We start from the raw sequence: 24,100 nt of genomic DNA, 5'->3' as shown, positions 1-24,100 counted from the left end.
ACTTTACGCGAAAATAGCCGCTCTCTCTGTTCGCAAAACGTGACTTTTCACTCGATTTCTACGATCCTACTTCCTGCAGTCTCTTCCTCCTGTCCTCCCCGTGACCCCCCTTGTTCTCGCACCAAGAATTTACTCGATTGATCTTCCCTCTGTTGTCTCGCACTTTCCTCTCTCTCCATGACTTCCATTTCCCTCGCGTTCGCCGTACGTTCCGCTCGATCAGAGATACTGGAGATGAGACGAATGTCGATCGGTGTTCTCGGGTGCGAGAGGAGGGAACAGTAGAAGAGGAGTTTGTGAGATGCCATTGTCGCCTGAGAACGTTGAGTTTTCGAAAGCGTTGGAGTGCTACTCGGGCGGGCAATGAGGGACGGCTTCGAGGAAGATGATTCTGTCGTGGATGAAGGGCTTGAGACAGCGGCGAAGAGGGTGTGAAGATCGGAAATGGCGTGAAGGATGGAGACCGTGGGATGAGAAGCGAGAGGCGATTCTGAGGACGACTCGGCCGACGCTTCCGTAACGGCGGCAGGTTTCAGTAGTGACGACAGATCGTGGAGTAGTAGGGAGATGAGCACAGGGTTTGTGAGCTGTAGAGAGGAAAATACGAAAAGACCGTCAAAGGAGGTCGAATGCGGAAGAGGCTCCCGAAGCGAACCGGAGACTTACGATTGAATCTTCACGTGACGCAACATACTTGATGGCATTGTCGAGACTCGATAGTGTCGTATTTGAGCGCTCGACGAGGAACGGTACGAGTTGAGCGAGTAGCTGAGTTGCGGGTATTCGTTCGCTTGAATTCGGAGAGAGCGAGGCGAAAGACGATAGAGCGAAACTTCTGAGAGTATAGGAATATGCCAGTCTATCGAGAGAGGAAGAAATCGGTCAGTCGAGAGCGTTCCTTTGACGTCGAAAGAGGACAGCTCGAAAACGTACAGAACGGTGACAACATTATAGACGAGCAGAGGACTCGTCTTGGGTGTCCCGTCGTCTCCGAGAGGCAAAGGAGGCAGCTTCGAGAAATCAACCAGCGGGGGACGTCGAGTTTGTTCAGTTTCGAGATCTTCTTCTTCGTTGAGATCGTCTTCATCCTGCGCGATCCACCACGGTTGTTCCGTCTCGAGCTCCTGAGTCACGAGTTTATCGATCTGATGAGGATCTGACAGAGTCGAATTGAACGCTGCTTGTTGGGACGGAGAAAGGAAAGCGAGAAGTTCCTCCGGCGGTAGAGAGTCTATAAATCCGCTCATCTTCTACGTCAGTGCCCGGTCGACCTGAACCAGCAGCCTAGAATCAGCGCAACGAACCCAGATCGATCCCCTCGAGTCTCTTCTCTAGCTCTTCCCGTTCGAGATCGTTCCCTTCATCTTCCTCTCCTTCCTCTAACTCGGCGTTCTCTTCCTCGAAGCGCTTCAACATGTCCATCATTGCCTTTTTCTCCTCGTTCGTCTTGCCTTCTGCAGTCTTGATCTCGTCCAGGAGGGTTTGACGGTCGAACTTTTCCGAACAATCTTCATGCTGAGGAGATTTGTAGCATGCGAGCGAGCAGTACGGAAGGTTACAGGTCGGACAGTGATACCTACTGATCTGTCGATTACATCTAGGGGACTCGCACACATGGTAGTCAGGCTAAAGGGAGAGAGAGATCGAAGGAACAGTTGAGTGAACCCACATGGCACAGATGGGGTTATCTGCGGTCGAGACGATAGGTGGGCGCTTTCGTCGAGGTTCTTGATCTTTCGGACGTGGTAAACGGATTTGCATTGTCGGAATGGGGAAAGAAAAGAGAGGAATTCGAATCTACATCTCTGTCTCCTTCCTTCTCCTCTCAGCTCACCCAAAACGGCTCTCGACATGTCGCTAGAGGTTCAAAATACCCTGAACTCGGCGGCCACCACGATCGAGTCCCTTCCCAACGAATTGCTGGCGTTCATCGCGTCGCACCTCGAAGAGCCAGACCTCTCTCCATTCTCCCTCACGACGAAGACTCTGAGGGCGATTACGGTTCCGGAACTATTCGAGTTCGTATTGCTTGCGGAGCTGTGCGAGGAAAAGGCAGGAATGTCGCGGGGTTGTATCGCGGCGTTGAGGAAAAATCGACAACTCTGTCGATTGATCAAACACGTTAGGATTGATTTACGTTGGTAAGGGATCCATTCACCAGATCTAAATGTTCGAACGAGAGCTCGAATGTGTTCTTGAACAGGACATGGCGCAATTCGGAAACGAGCGATTTCGTTAGTCTCGCTACACTTCTCTCCCAGACCGACGTTCGATCTATCTACATCTCTTTCGAGGACTACGAGGAATATTTCGACTCGGAAAGAGCCGTCTACCTCGGATACGTCTCGTTGTGGTCGACAATTTCCAAGCTGCCGAATCTTGAGTCCCTTCAGATTGACGCGCCTCTCGGTTACGCCCTCAACCTGCCCGATTTTCCGGCTTTAAAACGTCTTCGGCTCAGAGATACGGATGGCACCGAGCGTATCGGAAGGTTACCTCCTCGATTGACCCATTTGTCCCTCCAGAACTTTCTCCACCTCGACTCGTCCTGTCTGAATCCGCGACTTCTTCGTACTCTTCAAGTCTTGCGCGTCTTCGGGTCCGGACGCAAGGACTTTACCGCCATAACCGCCTCCGTTCGAAATTTCGCGAAGGCCGGTATTCCATCTGCACTCAATATGATTTGCCTTGATGTAGCCAACATGGGCGACGAAACTACATCTTTCCTTTCCGCTCTCGATCCGCGAACTTTCTCGAATCTCCGAACGCTCGAACTTAGCTGTATCGGTGACGACTTCATCTCGACGTATTACGGATTCCTTCGACGATTCCTCCGTTTCTTGGCCGCCCACCTCCCCTCGCTCGAAGAACTCGCTTTGACGCGGACGAGAACCGTCGGCGACGGAGGAGACGTGTTAGTCGACTCGCGAGTAGAGACGGGGAATCGTTGGGTAAGTTGTCCTCTTCCCTTTTGGAGCATCGTCCTCTCTTCTAAAAAGGTCTTGTTCAGACAGTGACTGAACCTGTTTTCCGTTCTACGCAGAGGGATCATCTTGTCGCGCTTTCCGGGCTTACTCAGTTGAAATTCCTCACAGTGTTCGTGATTCTCGCCGCATGGCCTCACGCTTTTCATTCAGCAAGTCCTGTTACTCTGACACACTCGTATTCGTACAGGAACTGGAGAGACGGCTTTGGCTCAGCATCTCCGCACATCAGAACTTTCAAAACGTTTCCGAACCTTCACTACTTCGCCATTCGAGCCGACCTCGAGGAAATTGGAGACGCTTGGATCCTGGACAGGACCGACACGGAATCGATCGCTCGAGGTCCCGTTCGAATCGTAGCGCTGAAACCCTTCTTGGACGAAGCTTTTCACGAGGATCCAAGGCAGCAAGTCAGCAACGAGTTCAGTATGGAGTGGTATCGAGACGAGATCAGGACGTTACGGGCAGGAGCGGAAAGGGTCGGAGAAGTAAAGGCGAGGATGAGTCAGGCAGGATAGAGATGCGCTGAGGAGGAATGGAGAAAGTTTAAGACGAAAGTCTGCAAATGTGTTTCGAGATTGTCGGTCTTTTTGCGCCGGTACGGCTTGCTTGAGAGCCAAGGAATTACGAGGCTGCACTGCGACCAGTCGCGTCGGGTGAGTGAGGGCGACAGGCCAACGCTTTCTTCGACATTTATGAGAGCGCGAAACCGAAAGTGCTCTCCTTCGATCGCTTGACAGGTTGAGAAGTGATAAAAGAAGAGATTCGGAAAATTGCATAGTAAAGACAAGAGGACAAATGAAATCTTGAAACCGAGCTAAAGCTGAGAAGAAACGAAAACGAAGCCGGGAACGGCGATAGGAGCGGAGAACTCTAGACTTGAATCGAGTTCTTCTTCGGATGCTTGGGCAAAACTCCTGCGAAGAGGAAGTCCCGTTCTTTTTGAGTAAGTTTAGCTTTAGTAACCTCTCCTCCGTCGAGAGCTGCAGTGGCGAGATCAGCTTTTTCAGCTTGAAGTGTCAAGATACTGCGACGAAGATGAATGAGGTCAACTCTGCACAACTGTGGATGTAGATGAAGACAAGAGGAACTCACCGGTCTTCAACGGTGTTATCGATGACGAGCTTGTAAATTTCGACGTCCTCTTTTTGACCGTATCGATGAGCTCTGCACAGCGGAATCGTCAGTGATGAGCACTCTCGGAGAGATTCGCGAAGTGTAAGATACCGATCGAAAGCTCTGGGAGAAACGAGCAAGAGAGACGAATCAGCGCGGAATAGAAACGGATTCGAGAGAAACAAGCTTACTGTGATTCGATAGCTGGATTCCACCACAAGTCGAGAAGGATCACACGGGAACACATGGTCAAGTTCAATCCGACAGCTCCTGCCTTGATGCTGTGAGGAGGATTCGACCAGGTTAGCAGCGTGAACCCGAGATCGTTGTCGGAAACTCACGAGATCAAGATGACGGTAGTTCCAGGATCATTCGTGATCTTCTCGATGGCGATGTTCTTTTGGGGTAAGGTACACTGACCGTCGACTGCGGAAGGAACTGGTCTGAGCTCGCACTCGGCGGAGGGTGATTGAGAAAGACTCACATCGAACAAACTTGTACCCCTCGGCCTTGAGGAATTTCTCGAGTAGTTGCAGCATGGAGGTAAACTACAGGATCAAGGGAAGATCAGCGCCAGCAGCAAGAGCGGACAAAGTGGGACGACTCACTTGACTGAAAATGATCACTTTCTTCTTTGGAATCTTCTTTCCGTTCGCGTCCAAACCCCTCGATTCGTTGCGGAACTGTCGAAGGAGCTGCATCGTCTTTGTGACTTTCGTCGAAGATTGCAAACTGTGAACCGAATCGAACGTCTTTGCGCAAGTCGAGCAGTATTCATCGTCCTTCGACGCCAAAGGTTCTTGACAAACAGCGCAGCCCGGTGCCGAATCTCCAGACTTCTTTTTGACGGGAGGAGCCTTCTCGTCGTCGTTGTTCTTCAAGGTAGGATCGATCGCGTCGGCGTCGATCTCGATTGATGCTTTCGTGACGAGAGCCGGATGAAGCACTGCTTGTCGCATACGGAGTAGACGAACGAGGACTTGAGCGTAGTTAGCCCCGGAATCTGCTCCCCTCATGAACTTGTTGTATTGGAGAACCATTTTCTCCTCGACTGAGCGCAATTTATGTCCGAGTCAGTTTTGGCATACGGAGAGAAGAACGGAAATAGACTCACTCGATTTGTAGAAAGTCTCTTCGTCGCTGTGACGAGGGAGGTATAAGTATATAGTTCTGCGCGTGCCGAGCGGGCGAAAAGCTTACGGATCGAGGAAAGTACTTCGAACGACAGTCACGATACGCTGAGGAAGTGGCAAGATAGGTTTTCCATTGACTGTAGTCGTTTTCGTTCGACGTTTCATCAAGTCGCCCAAGATGACCTGTGAAAGCAACAATATTCAGCAACTGAGCTCGAGGCAAACTCCTCAGTAAAATGGCTCACGGAAAGACGCTCAAACCCGAGCTTGTTCTGTTTCCTCTTGATGGGAATACCAATCCACGCATCGAAGTCTGTCTTGCTCCAGAGCGATCGCGGAACGACAGTCTTGCCCAAGTACTTGAAAATTGAAAACAAGTCGTCGACCGAGTTTTGAATGCTGTCCAATCGTCTGCGCGGTCAGTACTTTGGCGCAATACCCTGAGACGGATGACCATTTGCGGAGGACTCACGGAGTACCGGTGAGAGCCCATCGGAATTCAGCTTTGAGTTCGGTGCAGGCTGCCGCCTTTTGCGTCGTGTGATTCTTGATCGTGTGGGCTTCATCGAGGATCACTACGGAGCATGCATACGTCTCAGTTGAAGACAACGACAGCGATGAGGAGAGAAAACCATCACTGACCACGATAGAAAGGTTCACGTTTCGAACCAAAGAGACCGATTTCCTTTGACTTGTCGGAAGACACAGTCTCGTAATTCGTGACGACGACATCACATTTGTTGAACTCGCTCAACACTGCTCCATTCGAACTAGTGAGCGAAGTTCAGGAGCTCCGAAAGACTGTTCTTAGCTCACACTTGTTCCGAGCTTTACCGTGGTAAACGACGACACGAAGGTTCTTATTTGTCTTGTTCTCGACTTCGAGTCTCCATTGTTCGAGAAGTCCGACGGGGGCGATGATCAAGGTAGTTTTCAGGGTTTTGACTTTTGCGGTCTTCGGATCGTACGGGTTCGACAGAATCAAGGCGACTGTATGACACGACGAGTGAGCGAGATCGATATTGCATCAGTTGAGAGAGGGCTTACGCATTTGAACGGTTTTGCCGAGACCCATATCGTCTGCGAGCAAACCTCCGTGTTTGAATCCCTTTCCACTCTCTCGATCTTTGAGCCAGCGGAGACTCTCAACTTGATGAGGCAACAACTTGCAGACAAGGTGAGGGGGAGGTGGAACCTATGAACGGGCGGAGTAAAGGAACAAGTCAGACCGATTCGTCGAGGAGAATTCCTCGAGAAATGAAAAGACGGACCTCTGCTAGCTCTTCTTCGTCGACGACGACGTTTGATACGCCGAGTCCTTGACGGAAAACAGCGACTGCTTCTTTCTCTTTGACGTTGTCTTCGATTCCCATCGTTCCGAAACCTTCGAGCTCAGCGTCGACATCGATTGCTACAACGTCGAGCGAGAGAATCCATCATCAAGGGATGCGCACAACGAGAAGATGCGAGCAGACGTACCATCCTTCTTCGGAGTAGCTTTTCCTTGTTGACGAATGATGCTCGGAGATGCGTTTTGTGGTACGGCGATCGGGATCCCTTTCGCCTTGTTCTCCTCTTTGACTTGAGATGCCAATCTTTCCTTGATCCCGATTGGCTTTGGCTTGATATTGAACGCGTTCATGCTGTTTGCGAAATTCGAAGGAGCTGAAGGAGGAGGGTTCGGGTTTTGACCCGTTCGGAAAGCAGAGGGAAACTTGGGGGCGAACATATGCTGATTCTCTTTGAGCGGTGGAGGAGGAGCTCGAGGAGCGTAGAAGGCTCGAGGATCGTTGGCTTTCGACGAGGAGGGAACGGGACCTTGTTGCTTGCGAAACGGGTTCTTTTGTTCCAAGTTCGAGATGGCGGTTTCAGCGGGAGTTGGCGAGGGCTTCTTCTTGAACGACAAGCCGGCGAGAGCTTCAGCCATGCTCATTGCTGTAGTCGGAGCGGGAGCTCGAGCAGGAGGAGGCGCCATTCGAGGTTGCTCCTTGGGAATCACTACCGAATCATGTCCGTCTTCAGAGACTTCATCCTCCTCTTCCTCTTCCTCTTCTTCCTCTTCCTCTTCCTCCTCGGAGCTCGAATCGATACTTTCTGTCTCCTCTCGCTCGGATCTCGACTTGGTAAACAAACGAGGACCCTCCTCTTCAGTTGAAGGATCTTCTTCCTCCTCCTCCTCCTCCTCCTCTTCCGAGTCGCTGCTAGCCGTACCGGGTTGCTTGGAAGATCTTTGTACTACTTCGAGATCGCTGTCATCGTCGTCCGAGTCGCTGTCGAGGATCGGTCGTCGATGTTTCGAGGAGGATGGGCGAACTTTCACGGGGGAATCTTCGTCGTCTGAACTGAGGGTGAGGTCGATCTGACTAGCAGGTGCTCGTGGTTGCTCGAACGTCTGGCGATCCGCAGAGCCGCGAAACATGGTCGAGTCAATCGGAGGAAAGAGAGAGAAGTTAACCACATCACTCAACTTCTCGAGACTCGACCAACGGGACTTGTAGCGCTACGGTGAATGGGACCGTTGTATCGTTGAGTAGATATAGTCCTACATCCTCGAGACAAATGCCTTCCTTCACATCGCTCGACTCGCTCTCGTCTACCTCTAAAGAAAATCTCCATTGAATCTGACAAATCGTACATTAGCTTCAGCCAGAGATTACAGCACACGAGAAGCTCCCTGAGTGAGGTTGAGTAGTACGTCGTTTAAGCGAGAAATTTCGTCCCTTCTCTCGCTCTTTCCTCCACCTCATGGCTGATACTTCCAACGCAACTTCAGTTGAAGTCTCGAATGGAACCCAGAGCAGTAATGCTCAACTCTCGGCTACCCAAGCCTTGAATCAGCTCGACAGGTGAGTCTCCCCTCAAGTTCGATCGAATCAAAAACCCTCGAGATGTCATTGACCCAACTCTTCTCGTGTAGTACCTGGTTCATCTCGCAATACCCAGGATGGATGGATGTATTGATTTACTCGGGACAGGAGCTGTTCATCGTCGATGGAGACGCACTCGTTCAATTCGTCCTCGATGACAGACTCCTCGCTTTCGCCAAGTCTGGAGACCCTTCGTTCCAACTCTTACACGCCACTTGGTTATTGGAAAAGACTGTAGAGGAGTTACTCAAGAAAGATTGCGCTTTCGAGATCGTCTTCTTCGAAAGTGAGTTGACCAAACTCCCTCCTCTTTGCTCTGACTTGACTGTCTGACTCTCGCTCTTACTCAATCAGGTCAAGCACCCGCTACCCTTCACACTGGAGAATCTTCTTACGTCGCAGCTGCTCGACAACTCGCTCGATCAGTTCTCCTTCGTCGAGCAAATCTCCCTGGAACCAAAGTCCACCGATTCGCCTCTCTTCAAGATGAGGAATGGAAGTCGTGGTACCTTCATCGACGACCGATGTACTACCTTGGTCATGATGGAGGATTGCGAAGCAAGGAGGGAGAACTCGAAGCGGAACGAATCTTGATTCAGAGGAAACATTTGTACGATACGGTCCATCAGAGTCTCCCTTTCGTCCTCCTTCAAGCCGCCGAATTCACCGACACCAAGATCAACTCTTACTTCTACGATGTCGTCAAGGGATCCGTCGAAGCTCTTCCTGCGAACATTACGGCCGCAACTGAACTCGCTCGATCAAATCTCGACTCGGCAAAACTCGCAGTCCCTTCCGTCTCGAAACCCCCTTCTTCTTCCAACCTCGATGACGTCCTCGAATTCGCCTCTTCGACTTTCCTTTCTATCTCGTCTTCCGTTCCTCACGCCTCGGCACTCCTTCAGCTTTACCTCGCTCACGCCTACCTTCTCCCTACGCTTCCTCTCCGATCTCGAGCTCAGCGCATGCCGAAACCCTCAGCAGAATTGATGGAAATCCTCGAACCTTTCCTCGCCATCTTCTATTCTTCGACTGCCGCCGTCGTTGATTCTCTCCCTTCGTCCGAAACTCTTCCCGAACTCGACTTTGACGGTCGCATCTTCTACCTCCTCCTCCTCGAAGTCCTTAACTCGTCGCAAGACTCACCTGCCTTCACCGACCTCCTCGGATCCGAAGCCGCTGGCCGTCTCGACTCACTCTGGACAAAACTCTCCCCTTCTTCTTCCCCCGATTTCGCCGCCCTTCGATCTGCCCTCCCGAACCAATCGACTGAACTTCCCGAAGTACCGGCAGCGATCACTGAGTCGACAGTTCTCGAATATGATTCCCCCATCTTCACCGCTCATCTCTCTTCCGTCAACGTTTCCGTCGCTCCCGATTCGACTCTCGCGACTCTCTCGAACCGACTCGCCGAAAACTCTGTCTTCGACGACGAGAAAGGTTGGGTCAACCCCAAACCGACACTCCCTACTCACCTAGGTGGTCCTCCTCCCCCAGTTCTCGACATTCGCGAAAAGAGGAAACGAGATAGGAAAGATCAAAGGTTCATGGCGCAGATGCAGAAATCGGCCGCGTCCCTCACTGGTGCCCTCGGAGGAACTCTCAAACAACAAGTCATCCCGGCTGTCGGTAAACGATCCGCTTCGGCGATCAAGGAGAAGGCCGCTGCCGCTGCTCGTTCTTCGAAACTCAACACTCCTACCGGTTCTGGAGCTCAGACTCCTATCGGATCCGATCGAAGTGGAAGCAAGAAGGAGAAGCCGAAGACGCTCAACAGTCGTGAAAAGCTCATCGCCGACAACGCGATCAAGAAGCAACAGGAAGAAGGACTCTTAAACTACAAGTGGTGGGTCGAACGACTCGAAGACCTTAAACCTCTCCCTCTTCCCGGTCAAATCGCCCAACTCAACTCCTACCTCAAGAACAAGCGTTCGAACGACCCATGGCTCGGAACTGAAATGACTGTCAAACGACTCGATCTCGAATTACGCAAATGGATCGCCGACGAACGTCGAGAAGTCGAAGACGTCAAGGATCAATACCGAGTATTCCTCGCTCGTACCGCGACTCCCCTTCTTCAGAAATACGTCAAGGCTTGTGCAGAAGAATCGGGAGCGGTCGTGATCAACGAAAAACAAGGAAAAGCTCTCGTCAACACTCTCGAAGTCATGGGACTCAGTGTTCTCGTCCCCGAAGGAATCAAGTTCGCTGGACTCGGTTCTGATGGAGATGATGACAAGAAGAGCAAGAAGAGTAAAGGAGATGATGATGGCAAGAAGAAGAAAGGAAACGCTAAACCTGGATCGAAAGCTGCCCAGAACAAGGTCAGTCTCTCTCTTTTCCTCTGACTCTCCACTCTCTCGTTGCTCACATCATGTCGTCGATTGTGCTTCTGCAGAAGAAGGAAGAGTCTGCGGCACCGACGAAGAAGGAGAAGGACGTTCGAGACAAGCTCACGTTCCACTACTGCTCGCTCATCGACAAGGAAGAAGACGAGCCTCTTTACGACTGGATGGAAATCGATGAACACCCTCTCGAATGGCAATTACGAAACCTCGGAGAGTTCATGGTTCGAGAACTCGACAGTAAACCAGATCCTCGGTATGTCTCTCTTCTCTTCGCTGGAGAGTGTGACACCCGCTCACGATTTCCTTCATTCGCACAGTGTCGACTTCTCTCCCGATGCATGGCAACGTGACGTCCTCGACAAGATCGATGCCGACGAGTCGATGCTCATCGTCGCTCCCACTTCTTCTGGAAAGACGTTCATTTCGTTCGCTGCGATGGAACGTGTCCTCCGCGAATCCGACGAAGGAGTCGGTACGTACTCGCGCGCTTCTCTCCGCACAATCGAGGTCGAGAGCTGATACTGTTTTGCCTCGACAGTCGTTTACGTCGCTCCTTCGAAAGCCTTGGTCAATCAAGTCGCTGCTGAATGTTTCGCTCGTTTCTCAAAGGAAGTTGCTGGTCAATCTCTTTGGGCTGTTCACACTGGTGATTACCGGTAAGCACCTGATCTCCTTCTCCTTAGCTTTGACCTGTCGCTCATTTCCCTCTTTCCTCCAGAGTCAACAATCCTCAAAACTGTCAAATTCTCGTCACCGTCCCTCAAGTCTTCTCGGAGATGCTTCTGAACCCTGCGCTCGCAAAGATCTGGACTCCTCGTATTCGACGTGTCATCGTCGATGAGATCCACGCCGTCGCCGAAGAAGGAAGTGGAATGTGGGAACAAGTTTTGTTGATGAACCCTGCTCCGATCATCGGTCTCTCGGCCACCGTTGGAGCTCCTGAGCGATTTTCTGGATGGCTCGAGTCGGTCGAACAACGATGCGGACGAAAATACTCTCTCGTCATTCAGTCAGTCTTTCCCCTCTTATTCTCGCCTGAATGACCTCGTACTGACTTCAGATGACTGGTTATGTAGCACTCACCGATTCAACGCACTTCGCAAGTTCGCTTACGCTCCTCAACTCACGGAATGGCCCGTTAAAACTATCGGTCCTCTCGACGAGTACCGCTCTCGACCGACCATCTTCGCTCCCGTTCACCCGATCGCCGCTCTTGGTCTCGGAGACCCTGAACTTCCCGAAGATCTCGCTCTCGAACCCCGTGACTGTCTCACTCTCTGGAAGGCGATGTCAACCGTCGAGAAGGATCTCGATTCGAAACTCAAACCTCGCAAGTACTTTGCTGCGACCCCGATCATCGCTATCCGAGATGTCATCAAGTACGAAGCCGAACTCAAGCGAATCCTCCTCGAATGGCGAAACGAGCCCAACTACAGCGATCCTTCGTCTCGATTCCGTCGAACGGTTGCAGTTCTCGAAGATCCTCTCAAGGCTTCCCTCGGCACTTCGGAACAACTCATCGAGAACGCCGACGAAGATCAATTCAACTCGCTCTTCACTCCCCTTCTCGCCGATCTCAACGCTCAAAACCAACTCCCAGCGATTCTCTTCAACTTCTCGCGAGAACACTGCGAGAGTCTCGGTAAACGTATCTCGAAGGATCTCGAAGCCGCTGAAGACAAGTGGCGAAAGGCTAGTCCTGCCTACAAGGAGCGCGTTGCTCGCGCAAAGGCGGCAGAGAAATCGGCAGCGAAGAAGGCGAAGGCGGTCGAGAGTTCGACTGTCAACCGTAAGCAAGAGGAAGAAGCTGCTCGAATGGGTGTCGTCGAAGAGACTACTACGTGAGCTCACTCTCCTTCTTTCCTTCCGCTTGACAAAGACTGACTTCCTCTATTCCCCTCAGCTTCGATCCCGATGCACCTTCCGAGGAGTTCACTTTCGTCGGAAAGGGTATCAGTCACATCGAGTTCAAGAAGGACGTTGACGAGCTTCTCTGGCTCGATATGGACCCTCGTGAGTCTCTTTCCTCTCTCTCGGCAGTTTCGACTTTGAGCTCACCTTTCCTTCTGTGAATCAGTTATCATCAACGCTCTTCGTCGTGGTGTCGGTATCCATCACGCTGGTATGCCTCGTCGCTACCGTGTGCTCGTAGAGAACTTGTGTAAGCCCGCATCACTGTTTCATACCTTTGTTTTGAACTCACTCACTCTTCTCTGCAGACCGACGCGGTGTTCTCCGAGTCGTCATCTCTACTCAAACTCTCGCTCTAGGTATCAACGCCCCTGCCCGCACTGCGTGAGTCCGCTCCTTGTCTACTCGAGAGCTTCCCGCTGATGTCCTCGAACCGATATAGTGTCTTTGCTGGAGATTCGCTCGATCTCAACCCTCTCAACTTCCGTCAATGCGCTGGACGTGCCGGTCGTCGTGGTTTCGATAATGTTGGAAACGTCCTCTTCGTCGGTGTCCGACTCGATCGAATTCAACGTCTCATGCTTTCCAAGTTACCCAAGCTTGTGAGTCATCATCTCACTTCTTCCTTGCGTGTATAGATACTGATGCGCTCTCTGTGTGACGGTTCTCAGGGAGGGACCTTCCCCTTGACGACAACTCTTCTCCTTCGACTCAACAACTTGATCTGGGGATCCGAGCAAGCCGAGCTCCCAACAATGAGTGTCGAAACTATGCTTGACCTTCCTCGGTTGTCGGTCAGCACATCGAGTGATTCGAACAACCGCGATCAAACTCGTCACTTTGCTCGATTCGCGATCGAATACCTTCGACGATCTGGTCTCCTCGAGCACGACGGAGTGTGAGTCTTAGCTTCTTTCACCATTCTGAAACGGTGAAAGATGTCGACTGAGGCTTTCTCGATAGTCCCAAAACGCTCTACGGTATCACTTCCGCCCTTTACCCCGAAGAACCCAGCAATTTCGCCCTCGCTGCTCTCCTCCGATCAGGCGCTCTCCACGAGTTAGCCGCGAAAGTCAAGGACAAGCCCGACGAGACCCTCCGCGAGATGCTCATCGTCCTCGCCTGGCTCTTCGGAACGGTTCACCGTCGTCGCCAATCTCCCGAAACGCTTCGTTCGACTCGCAATTCAACCTCTCTCATCGTCCTTCCTCCTCTCCCCGCACCGATCCGTGCCGCCCTCGACGAACACCACCGAGCGGTCCTCTCGGTCTTCTCGACTTACGCGAAGGAGTACGCGGAACAACACGCTCAAGAACTCGGTCCCGACGAGAAGCTCCCCCTTTCCGGACGACAGGTTTCTCCCTCTGGAGCTGCCGACGCCGCGTTCGCGAGTAAACTCCGACAAACTGAACTTCCCGTCGAGAGTCGATCAGTCTTCGCTGCAACTTCGGGTCACGGAGACGATTTCTCCTCTGTCGTCGATCTCGCCCGATCAGCTCGTTCCGGCGTCACTCTCCAACAACACGCCGTTCCCGAATTGGCTTCTCCCGGACTCGACTCGACCGAACATCACCTCGATGCGTACGTGGTCGATTTCTACCGACATGGAGACCTCGACGTTCTCGTTCGAGAGAATTCGATGTCTCGTAACAAAGTTTGGTACCATCTTCAAGTAAGTTTTCCCTCCTCAGTCTCTCTCCCTTCCGCTCGATCGATGCTGACAGCTTTTTCCGTTGGCACAGGATTTCGATCAAGCCCTCGGAGCGATCCGAGCCGCGTTCCAAACCCTCTACTACCGCAGCGACGCCGACATCGACGATCGAGACTCTGACGACGGTAGAGAAGATCGTAACTTGGACGAACAGGACAAGAAGGAAGAAGTCGACCTTCGAAAACCTGCTCACATCGACGAGAAGGATTGGAATTTGTTCATCGTGATTCATACGCTTCAAACTACTTTCCATGCGAAATTCTTGAACATCTTCGCTGTACGTTCACTCACCACTTGCTCTCGCTCTTCGCGCAATAAGGACGAAACTGACTCGAGACTCCTCTTTCCGCTGCGCAGTAATCGCAAACTTTGTTCTGTCTCTTTTCTCCCTCAAAAAAAGTTGTCTCCTTTTTCTTCTATACAACTCACTCACTCTTTCGTTATATATCTTCCTTCTCTCTCTCTTTCTCTCTCGGATCCTGTTCTCTTCTCATTTGCTCCTTGCAATGTCTCAATCATCGCAACATGTAGACGTTTTCTTCTCTCTCTCTTTCGAATGGTAGTCCGGTTCGACGAGAGACAGTGAGGAGACATAGTGAGAGAGAAAAGCGATTCGAAATATTGACACAGATGAAAATAGAGAGCGAATAGAGCGAATACGACAAAAGAAGGGAGTGTTTACAATCAGGAAAGCTAGAAAAATGAAAAAGAGAATAGCGAACGAAGAACAAAGCGAGACTCATCAAGTACTACTGTAGTCGAGATCGTTGAAGAAGTCAGACCTTAGAGTCGGTAACCTCCTCCGTCGCCTCACTCAACGGGTGTTTGACATCGTTCTCTGGCGCTCCATGAGCCGGGAGAATCTCCGCCTCCACTTCATCTTCGAGTACGATCCCCTTCTCCCCCTTCGCCACCCACGTCTCTTTGTACGTCCACATCTTCCTCGCTTCCCCTTTGCAAAGCGAGAAGACAACGAGACCGATAACGAGGAAGAGGGACGAGAGGTAGAAGGAGAGGAAGGAATAGGTACCGGATTCGAGGATCTCTTTCGGGAGGGGAAGGGCGAGTGCGAAGAGACCGACCGTACTCAACTACTCGCACGAAAGAATTCAGCATCAGCTCAGCCCCACTGGAAGGGTTGGAGGGAGCGAGGAAGGACTCACTTGACCGAGTAACCACATCCAGAGCGCGACGGAGTAGTAAGGACGAGGGAAATCGTCCGTGACTTCCTTGGGGAGTACGACGCCGGAGGAAAGGTAGCCAACTTTACAGGCGGGCGCTTCGACGGATTCGAGTGCTACGGGGGCGAGAGTTTCGGGGGAAGCATCGAGAGCGTTCGAATGGTCGAAGCGGAAACATCCAGCGATCTACAGGTTCGAATCGGCAAGGTGAGCATAGAGTTGCGAGGGGAGAAGGTGTAGGAGATAATGGGAACTTACGAGTACACCAGGAATCATTGCGTAAACAGCTTGCATGAACGTTTGAACATATCTCATCACTTCCTTCGAAGCGAATCCAATCAATTCAATCTCCTCCTCCTCCCCTCCTGCTCCTTGTCCTTGATTCCCTTGATCCATCTTGATCGCCGCCATGATTGCAACTCCAGAGATGATCGACAAGAATCCAACGATTCCAACGAGAGTCAAGATACAACTTCGGAGGGAAAAGATTCGAGCTGGGGCATTTGAAAGTCGAGAGACAATGACAGCCGTGATGAGGGTGCTTGAGAAGGCCCAGTGAAGGTTGTAGTAAGCAGCGACGTTGAAACCTGTTGCGAAGAGGGCGGAGACGAGGAGTCGGGGTTTCGAAATGTTGAGAGGACGGAAATGGAGGACTGTTTCAAAGCGAGAACGAGCGTGAGTCTACTTGTTGACACAGATTGGCGGACAACGTTTGGTTGACTCACTTCCAGCAGCTCCACGGTGAGCGGACCAGTCCAAAGCTTGAGAGAACTCAGCGAAGAGACCGATCAAAGAAATTTCGAAAATGTACGAGAACAGATACGTGAAGAACCTACGGGCGCAAGGGGAGGTCAGCGGACGCTCATGTACGACTAGATAAGCAGTAGTGCTCACCTATCGATAGTCTTCTCGTTGCCTTGAGCGAAAAGATAAACTTCGAGTCCCAGAATCGCAACCAAAGTGACAACAGTGAGCGCAATCATCTTGCGTCTCATCTTCTTCTCTACATCCTTATCGAGTCGAGGAGCTGGAGGTGCTTGTTGAACTGCGAGCCAGGCCTACAGGGAGAGAGGGGAGAGGAGGGGGAGAAGGTGGCGGTGTCAAGAATCTTTCCCCGCGGGCTGCAGCAATCGGATAGAGTGAAGAACTTTGACTGACCTGGAGAGAACGACGAGATCCGATCGAGAACGCTACGAGACCAGGGACGAGTGCGGTAGATTGAAGTACGTAAGTGAACAGGCTTTGAACCGTGTCGAGATTCTGAGGGAGTAACATCATCTTGATGGATGTCTGAGTGTGTGTGCTAGTGATTCTAGAAGAGTGTGCGGTGCTCTTCGATGAAAGGTGAGGGAGAGAGGATAGGAGCCGAAGAGTCGCACGCTGACGACCTCATTTCGCGCAATTCAGCTCTTTCATCCATAAATCTACATGGAATCTCATGTAGCAACGCAGGGTATTGATGACTCCGCAAGTTGAAGCTTCAAAGAGAGAGATCGAGAGGAATTAGCTGTGGTTCAACTTTCTCTCTTCTTCAACCAATGCTAGTCGTTCGGACGTGTCAAGCATGCTCGCTAGCTACTAGAACGCCCATTCTGCCTCCGACCAAGCGATCATTCTCTTCCTCCCGTCTAATCCTCTCCGATTCCATTCCTCCATCTTCCTCCTCCTCTCCCTCTCCACCTCCCTCTCAGCCGAGCTCTCCATCCACGCCGAAACCCTCGAAACCTCTCGATAACTCGACCCTCCAAGTCAAGCTCCACGAAGCGCGACACACGGCTCACTTGAAACTGAAAACTCTCCTCTCGCAACTCGACACCTCTGCGAAATCCCAGAAACGTGCTTTGGGGGCCGCGATCGAAGCGTGGGAGTTGGAGAGGAGGTTGAGAAAAGTTGGGGGGAAGATCAATGAGGCGACGGGGTATGAGGAGATTGAGAGATTGAGAATCGCTGTAGGGGATAAAGGTGAGCTTCTACTCGTTTGCTCTCGCTCTTAGGCTGGGAAGGAACACTAATGAGATGGTATCGGATGATGAACAGAGAAATCACTGCTGGATGTGAGAACGAAAGCGTTGAATCTGAAGAAGGAATACGCTTCGAGAGTGAAGTTGAGAGCGGATTCGCAGAGAGAAGTCAATGATTTGTTACAACGGAAAGGGAGCTGGAACTCGGCAGACGTTCTCAGGTGAGCCCAATTCACTTTATTAACGTACGACAGCTGCTGATGAACGAGGAGAGTAGGTTCACGGAACTAGTTCAACAAGATCACGAGAATGAACAAGCTGAAGTGCGGGCGAAAGTAGCGATGGAAGCGGGGGATGAAGAGGCAGAGAAAGGGTTCCAGGGTGGATCTCTCGGTTAGCTCGCGCGTGTTGGCATGTGTTGACCTGAGAGGATCGACGTGAGTAGATTTTATGCAAGCGATTCTCGAACGATATCACGAAGAACAAGTTTGGAGTGACAAGGTACGTCTACTACCCTCTCAGGTGTGTCTCAGTGGTCCCTGATACTGAACATTGGGCTGTTGACAGATTCGAGCAATCTCGACATATGGTTCACTCGCAATCACTTCCCTCAACGTTTTACTATTCATCATTACTCTCCTCCTGATCGAGCCATGGAGACGGAGAAGACTCGTCGAAAACGTAGAAGAGCGGTTTGTCTCGGTCTCTTCTCGGTTCTCTGTCGATAAGTGACTAAAAAAGGCAGAGCGAACAGGTTACGAACGAATTCTCAACAGAGTCAAGAAGCGACTTTGGCTCAACTCGTTTCGCTACAAAACTTGTTCATCGAGGCTCAGAATAAACTCGACCACCTTACCTCCCTCGTCGACACTCCTTCTTCAACAAACACCCTCCGTGCGGCCACGATAGAAGATTCTCCTTCCTCTCCCCTCGAATTCGACCCCAACCCCGAGTCAATCCCTTTCACTCCTTTACCAGAACCAGATTCAGAAGACCGTAAGACAGTCAGACGGTCGAAACCCTTAGAAGAGATCCGAACAATAGACGAAGCCTGGGTCATAACGAAAGAGAAACTAGAAGAACACGAAACTCTTGCAGCTGGGATCGCAGGTGCTGTCGGGGCGTTCTTGATAGCTGGATTATTCAACTTACTTACTAGATAAAAATGAAAAACGAAATCGTGTCACCCGTTTCTCAGTGGGACTGCGAGAGGGTGATTGGGTTCCGCCGTGAGATCCGAGAGACATGGACAATTTTTAGGATTCTTCGGCTCTTTCTTCGATATCACCACATGCTCGACTTTCGACTCGCCCGGCCTCGATGCACGAATCGACGATAGATTCCGCTAAACTAGAAGGCGCGATCCTGCACTCTTCCAGACCTGCAGGAGAGATTGCTAGCAATGATTCAACTTCGGCAGAGGAGGGGGAAAAGAATGGGGAAATGACGTTGAGAGGATCAGAGGAGGACCTCGCTCAGGAGCACAAGAGTAACGAGAAGGAAGAACTAGAGCTTGGAGAAGCTGTCAACGAAGAGGAGGAGATCAAGACGAGACATCGTTGGTGAGAGTTCCTTCGCTCGATCTTCAGCTCTTCTCACGGGGAGCTGATCCGCAAAGAGCTCGTCACGTTAGGTGTATGTTCGAACCCTTCAACTTGAGCGCACCAGCTCCGCCCCCGAAATCAATGGACGAAGCGGAAACCCTCAAACTCGCGAATGCCAACTGGTTCGAGCAACTTACGTTCTCTTGGTTCACTCCTTTACTCGTTTTGGGTTACAAGAGGGAGTTGACCGTCACGGATCTACCGAAGATGGACGAGACGAGGGAATCAGCGAGATTGGCGGATCTGTTTGAGGAGAATTTCGAGAAAAGGAAGAAACAAATAGACGCTTGGAACAGAGCGATAGAGGAGGGAACGCTCAAGCTGAGTACATTTCAGAGAATAACGTGGAAGACTGCTAGTAAGCTGGGGATGGGCAGGAAAGATGGGAAGAGGGAAGTCGGGATCGCCCTGGCCCTTTCAGATACTTTTTTTGTTGAGTTCTGGATGGCCGGTGAGTAGTTCCTCCCTTGTCTCCTCTTCAGACATTACTCTGTGACTGATGCTCGTCGTCGTGACAAGGTTTCTACAAGCTCATCGGAGACCTAGCTCAAACGACATCCCCTCTCGTCACACGTCAAATCATTCTCTTCGCGCAAGAATCCTACGCCGCGAATCGAGCTGGTCAATCGATGCCCGGCATTGGTCGAGGAGTCGGATTCGCGATCCTCCTCTTCTTCATGCAAATCATCTACTCGATCTTCACGGCCAACACGTTCTCGCGAGGAGGACAAGTCGGAGTTCTCGCGAGGGGAGCTTTGATCGCTGCCGCTTATAGGAAAGCGATGAAAATGTCGGGGAAATCGAGGGTAGAGATCACGAACTCGAAACTCGTTTCGCATATCTCAACCGATATCTCACGAATCGATTTGTGAGTGAATTTACCTTTCTTTCGTTTTTCACTCTCGATCGGTAGACTGATGCTCGAGTCGATGTCCAGCTGCTCATCATTCTTCCATTTCAGTTGGACTTGTATCATTCAGCTGTTGGAAGTCGTCATTATACTCCTGTGCACGATTGGAGTAACCTCGTTGAGCGGTATCGCAGTTGTTCTCGCTTGTCTGTGAGGGTCTACCATCTTTCCAATCTTTAGATGCTGCTCGCTGACAATCTCCCACACAGCCCTCTACAAACGTGGGCGATGAAGAAACTGTTTCAAGGACGACAGAAATCGATGGTTCACACGGATTCGAGATTGAAAACAATCACTGAATTCCTCGCCGGAATCAAGGTGAGCCCGCCCTCACTCTTACTCACAGGGTTTTCTCGTTGACACATACTCTCTCCTTTCGACAGATCGTCAAACTCTTCGCCTGGGAGGAACCTCTCTTGGCAAAAGTGAGTGAAAGTCGCCGCAAAGAGCTCAATGGAATCCGTAAACTCCTCTCAATCCGATCCACGAACCAAGCGATCGCACTCTCGATCCCGACTCTCGCCGCCGTCGTCGTTTTCTCAGTTTATTCCGTCACGGGACACGATCAAGATCCAGCGACGATTTGGACTTCGATTTCGTTACTCAATTTGTTGAGGTTTCCGTTGATGATGTTACCGAATAGTCTTTCGACGATTACGGACGCGGCGAGCGCTTGTAAGCGACTCGTGCCGGTTTTCCTTGCGGACGAGTTACCGGAGAAAACGATCGAAATCGTCGAGGACAACAAATTCGCCCTCGAAGTCAAGAATGCTAGTTTCGAATGGGAGGCAGGGAGTCAACCCTCTACCGGGAAGAAGAGCAAGAAGAAGGAGGAGGAGAACGAAAAGCTTGCAGCTGTTCAAAAAAAGGAGAAACCGTTTCGACTCGAGAATATCTCTTTGTCGGTTCCGAAAGGTAATTTGGTGTGCGTCGTCGGTACCGTAGGCAGTGGGAAATCCTCGTTGTTGCAAGGGCTCGTTGGGGAGATGAGAAGAACCGAGGGAGAAGTCGTTTTCGGTGAGTTTTGATCTCACATTCTTTTCCGCCATTGTTCTGCGCCATTCTTTTGCGCCGTTCTTTTGCGCCACGTTCTAAGCCAGAAGCTCATATCTACCACTTTGTCGATAGGCGGTCGCTTGGCGTTCTGCGCACAACAAGCCTGGATCCTAAACGCGACGATTCGAGACAACATTCTCTTCGGTCGTCCGCTCGATGAGAAAAGGTGAGCCTCATAAGCTTGTTGAGGTCGCTTCGATAACTTGTTGAGGTCGCTTCGATAACTGACGCTCGTGCTCCTCGATAGGTACTGGGATTGCGTCAGGGCCTCGGCGCTCCTTGCTGACTTCGATCAGCTACCTTGTAAGTCTTGCGAATCTCCCAATTCTTCCATTTTGCTCGAACTGACTTTCATCCCTCGACCAGCTGGAGACTTGACAGAGGTTGGTGAGAAGGGAGTCGTGCTCTCCGGGGGACAGCGACAAAGGATACAAATTTGCAGAACCCTCTACTACGACGCTGAAATCACAATTTTGGACGATCCTCTCTCGGCGGTGAGTTGCTCCCTTCCCATAGATTCACAGCCTACCTCTATAATCTGACACTCTTCTTTCGCCTAGGTCGACGCTCACGTTGGTGCTCACCTCTTCAACGAAGCGATCGTCGGTCGACTCGGCGGCAAAACTCGAATTCTCGTCACGAACGCCCTCCACATTCTCCCTCACGCCGATCAGGTCGTCGTCATCAAAGATGGACGTATCGTCGAACGAGGCACCTTCAACGAACTCATGGAGACCGGCGATGAATTCTCGAAATTCGCGAAAGAGCATGGAATGAGTGAAGGACCCTCTCGGAACGAATCGAAGGGAGGTGAAGTCGAAGTCGCAAAATTCGTCAAGAAGGAGAAGACGGATGGGAAAGCAGAGATTGGGAAAGCTGGACGACCGCTACAACAGAAGGAGGATCAAGCGTCGGGATCGATCTCGTTCAAGGTGTGGAAGGCGTACGCGAAAGCCGCGAATGGATACATCACGATCCCTCTCATGCTCCTCGCTCTCTTCCTCATGGGTGCAAGTCAAGGTGAGTCCAGTCTCGTTTTCGCTCTGAAAGGGCGTCAAACTGAGGCTCTGCTCGGCGTGTGCAGTGCTGTCCAACTTTGCGCTTGTGTGGTGGCAACAAGGAACTTTCGACCTGAGTCAGTCGGGACGAATCGGTCTGTACGCGGGACTGGGAGCCGGAACAGCTATCTTCACTTTTTGCGTTGGAATCGCCGCTGTCTTCCTGTGAGTACCATCTCTCGCTTCCCTATAGCTGTGTGTACTGACAACAATCGACCGTAACCGTAGAGGAACGACGGCTTCTCGAAACCTTCACGATTCGGCGCTGAAAAGGTTGGTCGCGGCACCGATGTCTCTTTTCGATACAACTCCTCTCGGACGTCATCAATCTCGAATGGGAAAGGACATCGACGGTATCGACAATCGCCTCAATGATTCACTACGAATGGTGAGTCGAAAGATGCGTTTGGAAAGGCACGTCACTGATATCCCGTTCCTTTCTTCCTCTTCTTCCCCTCTCCATCCATAGGTCCTGGCTACACTCGCCCAAATCGTCGCCTCTATCGTCATGATTGCCATCGTCTACCCGATCTTCCTCGCTCCCGTCGCCGCAATCATGTTGGCGATTTATTCCGTCTCGAGATTCTACCGCGCTTCGGCTCGCACGATCAAACGCCACGACAACACTCTCCGAAGTTTCCTCTACGCTTGGTTCAGCGAGAGTCTGACGGGACTCGCGACGATTCGAGCGTTTGGGGAACAAGAACGGTTCTTGAGAGGAACGGAGAAATTCGTCGATATCGAAAATAGGGCCTATTTCCTCACCAGTGTGAATCAGAGATGGTTGAGTATCCGTGTAGATACCTTGGGAGCACTTCGTAAGTTCAATCTCTCGCGCTCACTCAGCTCGAATTACTCGGTTTTCCTGCTCCCTCTTTCCACTTTCGAAGGACAAGCTCAAAGTCGCGGGAAAGAGCTCGAAGCTAACCCTCTGCTCTTTCTCAGTCACCTTTGTCGTCGCGATCGTCGCAGTCGCCGAGCGTACAACAATCTCCTCAAGCAAAACCGGACTCATCCTCTCGGTCACTCTCGCCGTTCAACAAGCCTTAACGATGATGGTCCGCCAATTCGCAGAAGTCGAGAACAACCTCGCCTCGGTCGAACGACTCGTACATACGATGACTGAAACGCCTCAAGAAGCACCGGCTCGAATCGAGGAAACTTGTCCTCCGATGACTTGGCCCGATGAAGGAGGAATCAGGTTCGAGCATATTGATTTGAGGTATCGACCTGAACTTCCTGCTGTTCTGAGGGACCTTTCGATCGAGATCAAACCGGGAGAGAAAGTTGGAGTCGTTGGAAGGTAAGCCGAAACTCTCCTCGACTTGAACTCGTCTCGAAACAAGCTGATCGTTTGACTCCGATAGAACTGGAGCTGGGAAATCCTCCCTGACTCTCGCACTCTTCCGAATGGTAGGAGTCTCGAGAGGTCGAATCACGATAGACGGGATCGATATCAGTACCCTCGGACTCGCTCAACTTCGAGAGAAGTTATCGATCATCCCTCAAGAACCTGTCCTCTTCAACGGAACGATCAGGTCGAACCTCGACCCGTTTTCGGTGTACGATGATCAACGACTCTGGGACGCATTGAGGAGAGCTTGGTTAGTCGATAGGGAGAATGCGACGGGAGGTTCGAGGTTCTCTCTCGAGACGAGAATAGAGGATGAAGGGGCGAATCTGTCGGTCGGGGAGAGATCACTCGTTTCACTTGCGAGGGCATTGGTCAAGAATTCGAAGATTGTCGTTCTCGAGTAAGTTTCGCTTTCTCCCTCGAAATCGGCTCAAAACTGATTGATTCTCTCCCCTTGCTAGTGAGGCGACCGCTTCCGTCGACCTCGAGACAGACTCCAGGATTCAATCGACAATCCGAACCGAGTTCAAAGACAAGACTCTCCTCTGTATCGCTCATCGAATCGCGACGATTATCGCATACGACCGCATTCTCGTTCTCTCCGCGGGTCAGGTTCAGGCGTTCGACTCTCCTCTTGCCCTGTTCGATGAAGGGGGAGAGTTTTATAGTCTGTGTATGGAGAGTAAGATTTCGAGACAGGATATCCTCAATGCCGCTGCTGGTGCAGAATAGAAAAAGAGCTGGACTTTATCTACTTCTTCCCGTATCTATTTGATTTTTGTTGTTTTCGATTTGCATCTATAATATATCACGTTCTTCTCTCCGTGGTCTGGTGATGATGTTCCATTCGAGAGAAGCTGTTTGCGAAAGACGAGAAGCTCGTGCGAAACTCTTCCCTTTCTTCCG

General features: G+C 51.3%; 7 protein-coding genes across 7 annotated transcripts; 4 read left to right on the top strand and 3 right to left on the bottom strand.

Annotated features, from left to right (window-relative positions):
• Positions 1-47: 47 nt before the first annotated feature.
• On the bottom strand, positions 48-1,761 carry JCM6883_001552 (zinc finger HIT domain-containing protein; the record flags this gene model as incomplete). The annotated part of the gene is made up of 5 exons (XM_076629146.1): positions 48-587; positions 667-859; positions 934-1,231; positions 1,305-1,597; positions 1,670-1,761. 5 exons carry the CDS (start codon positions 1,759-1,761, stop codon positions 48-50), a joined length of 1,416 nt encoding a protein of 471 aa, XP_076490793.1.
• A 90-nt stretch (positions 1,762-1,851) lies between these two features.
• JCM6883_001551 (uncharacterized protein) lies at positions 1,852-3,502 on the top strand (the record flags this gene model as incomplete). Its single annotated transcript, XM_076629145.1, has 4 exons — positions 1,852-2,141; positions 2,204-2,951; positions 3,044-3,096; positions 3,175-3,502. The coding sequence occupies 4 exons, from the start codon at positions 1,852-1,854 to the stop codon at positions 3,500-3,502; spliced, it is 1,419 nt and encodes a 472-aa protein (XP_076490792.1).
• A 355-nt stretch (positions 3,503-3,857) lies between these two features.
• JCM6883_001550 (DEAD/DEAH box helicase) lies at positions 3,858-7,652 on the bottom strand (the record flags this gene model as incomplete). Its single annotated transcript, XM_076629144.1, has 16 exons — positions 3,858-4,011; positions 4,080-4,151; positions 4,212-4,223; positions 4,292-4,381; positions 4,442-4,526; positions 4,585-4,648; positions 4,709-5,151; positions 5,215-5,240; positions 5,301-5,416; positions 5,479-5,632; positions 5,706-5,808; positions 5,876-5,989; positions 6,050-6,223; positions 6,281-6,428; positions 6,505-6,644; positions 6,713-7,652. The coding sequence occupies 16 exons, from the start codon at positions 7,650-7,652 to the stop codon at positions 3,858-3,860; spliced, it is 2,835 nt and encodes a 944-aa protein (XP_076490791.1).
• Positions 7,653-7,978: 326 nt separating this feature from the next.
• Positions 7,979-14,430, top strand: JCM6883_001549 (uncharacterized protein; the record flags this gene model as incomplete). Its single annotated transcript, XM_076629143.1, has 16 exons — positions 7,979-8,079; positions 8,151-8,386; positions 8,455-10,424; positions 10,499-10,701; positions 10,766-10,920; positions 10,987-11,104; positions 11,167-11,457; positions 11,525-12,289; positions 12,352-12,461; positions 12,526-12,609; positions 12,668-12,743; positions 12,802-12,961; positions 13,031-13,257; positions 13,323-14,031; positions 14,102-14,347; positions 14,428-14,430. The coding sequence occupies 16 exons, from the start codon at positions 7,979-7,981 to the stop codon at positions 14,428-14,430; spliced, it is 5,454 nt and encodes a 1,817-aa protein (XP_076490790.1).
• Positions 14,431-14,846: 416 nt separating this feature from the next.
• JCM6883_001548 (uncharacterized protein) lies at positions 14,847-16,529 on the bottom strand (the record flags this gene model as incomplete). Its single annotated transcript, XM_076629142.1, has 6 exons — positions 14,847-15,161; positions 15,234-15,437; positions 15,510-15,904; positions 15,977-16,083; positions 16,146-16,309; positions 16,410-16,529. The coding sequence occupies 6 exons, from the start codon at positions 16,527-16,529 to the stop codon at positions 14,847-14,849; spliced, it is 1,305 nt and encodes a 434-aa protein (XP_076490789.1).
• Positions 16,530-16,789: 260 nt separating this feature from the next.
• SHE9 (She9p) lies at positions 16,790-18,375 on the top strand (the record flags this gene model as incomplete). The annotated part of the gene is made up of 6 exons (XM_076629141.1): positions 16,790-17,213; positions 17,289-17,433; positions 17,490-17,593; positions 17,658-17,713; positions 17,780-17,904; positions 17,967-18,375. 6 exons carry the CDS (start codon positions 16,790-16,792, stop codon positions 18,373-18,375), a joined length of 1,263 nt encoding a protein of 420 aa, XP_076490788.1.
• A 157-nt stretch (positions 18,376-18,532) lies between these two features.
• On the top strand, positions 18,533-23,926 carry JCM6883_001546 (uncharacterized protein; the record flags this gene model as incomplete). Its single annotated transcript, XM_076629140.1, has 16 exons — positions 18,533-18,774; positions 18,846-19,267; positions 19,336-19,684; positions 19,754-19,876; positions 19,936-20,044; positions 20,110-20,743; positions 20,855-20,948; positions 21,030-21,085; positions 21,149-21,276; positions 21,343-21,802; positions 21,867-22,005; positions 22,069-22,228; positions 22,310-22,658; positions 22,786-23,143; positions 23,208-23,594; positions 23,656-23,926. The coding sequence occupies 16 exons, from the start codon at positions 18,533-18,535 to the stop codon at positions 23,924-23,926; spliced, it is 4,281 nt and encodes a 1,426-aa protein (XP_076490787.1).
• Positions 23,927-24,100: the final 174 nt, after the last annotated feature.

Source organism: Sporobolomyces salmoneus (assembly GCF_050403485.1).
Source record: "Sporobolomyces salmoneus JCM6883 DNA, S_salmoneus_JCM6883_v1_ctg4, whole genome shotgun sequence".
In the NCBI taxonomy this organism is placed as follows: Eukaryota; Fungi; Basidiomycota; class Microbotryomycetes; order Sporidiobolales; family Sporidiobolaceae; genus Sporobolomyces; species Sporobolomyces salmoneus.
Note: the sequence above shows the minus strand (reverse complement) of the source record. Positions and strands in the feature narration are given on the sequence as shown.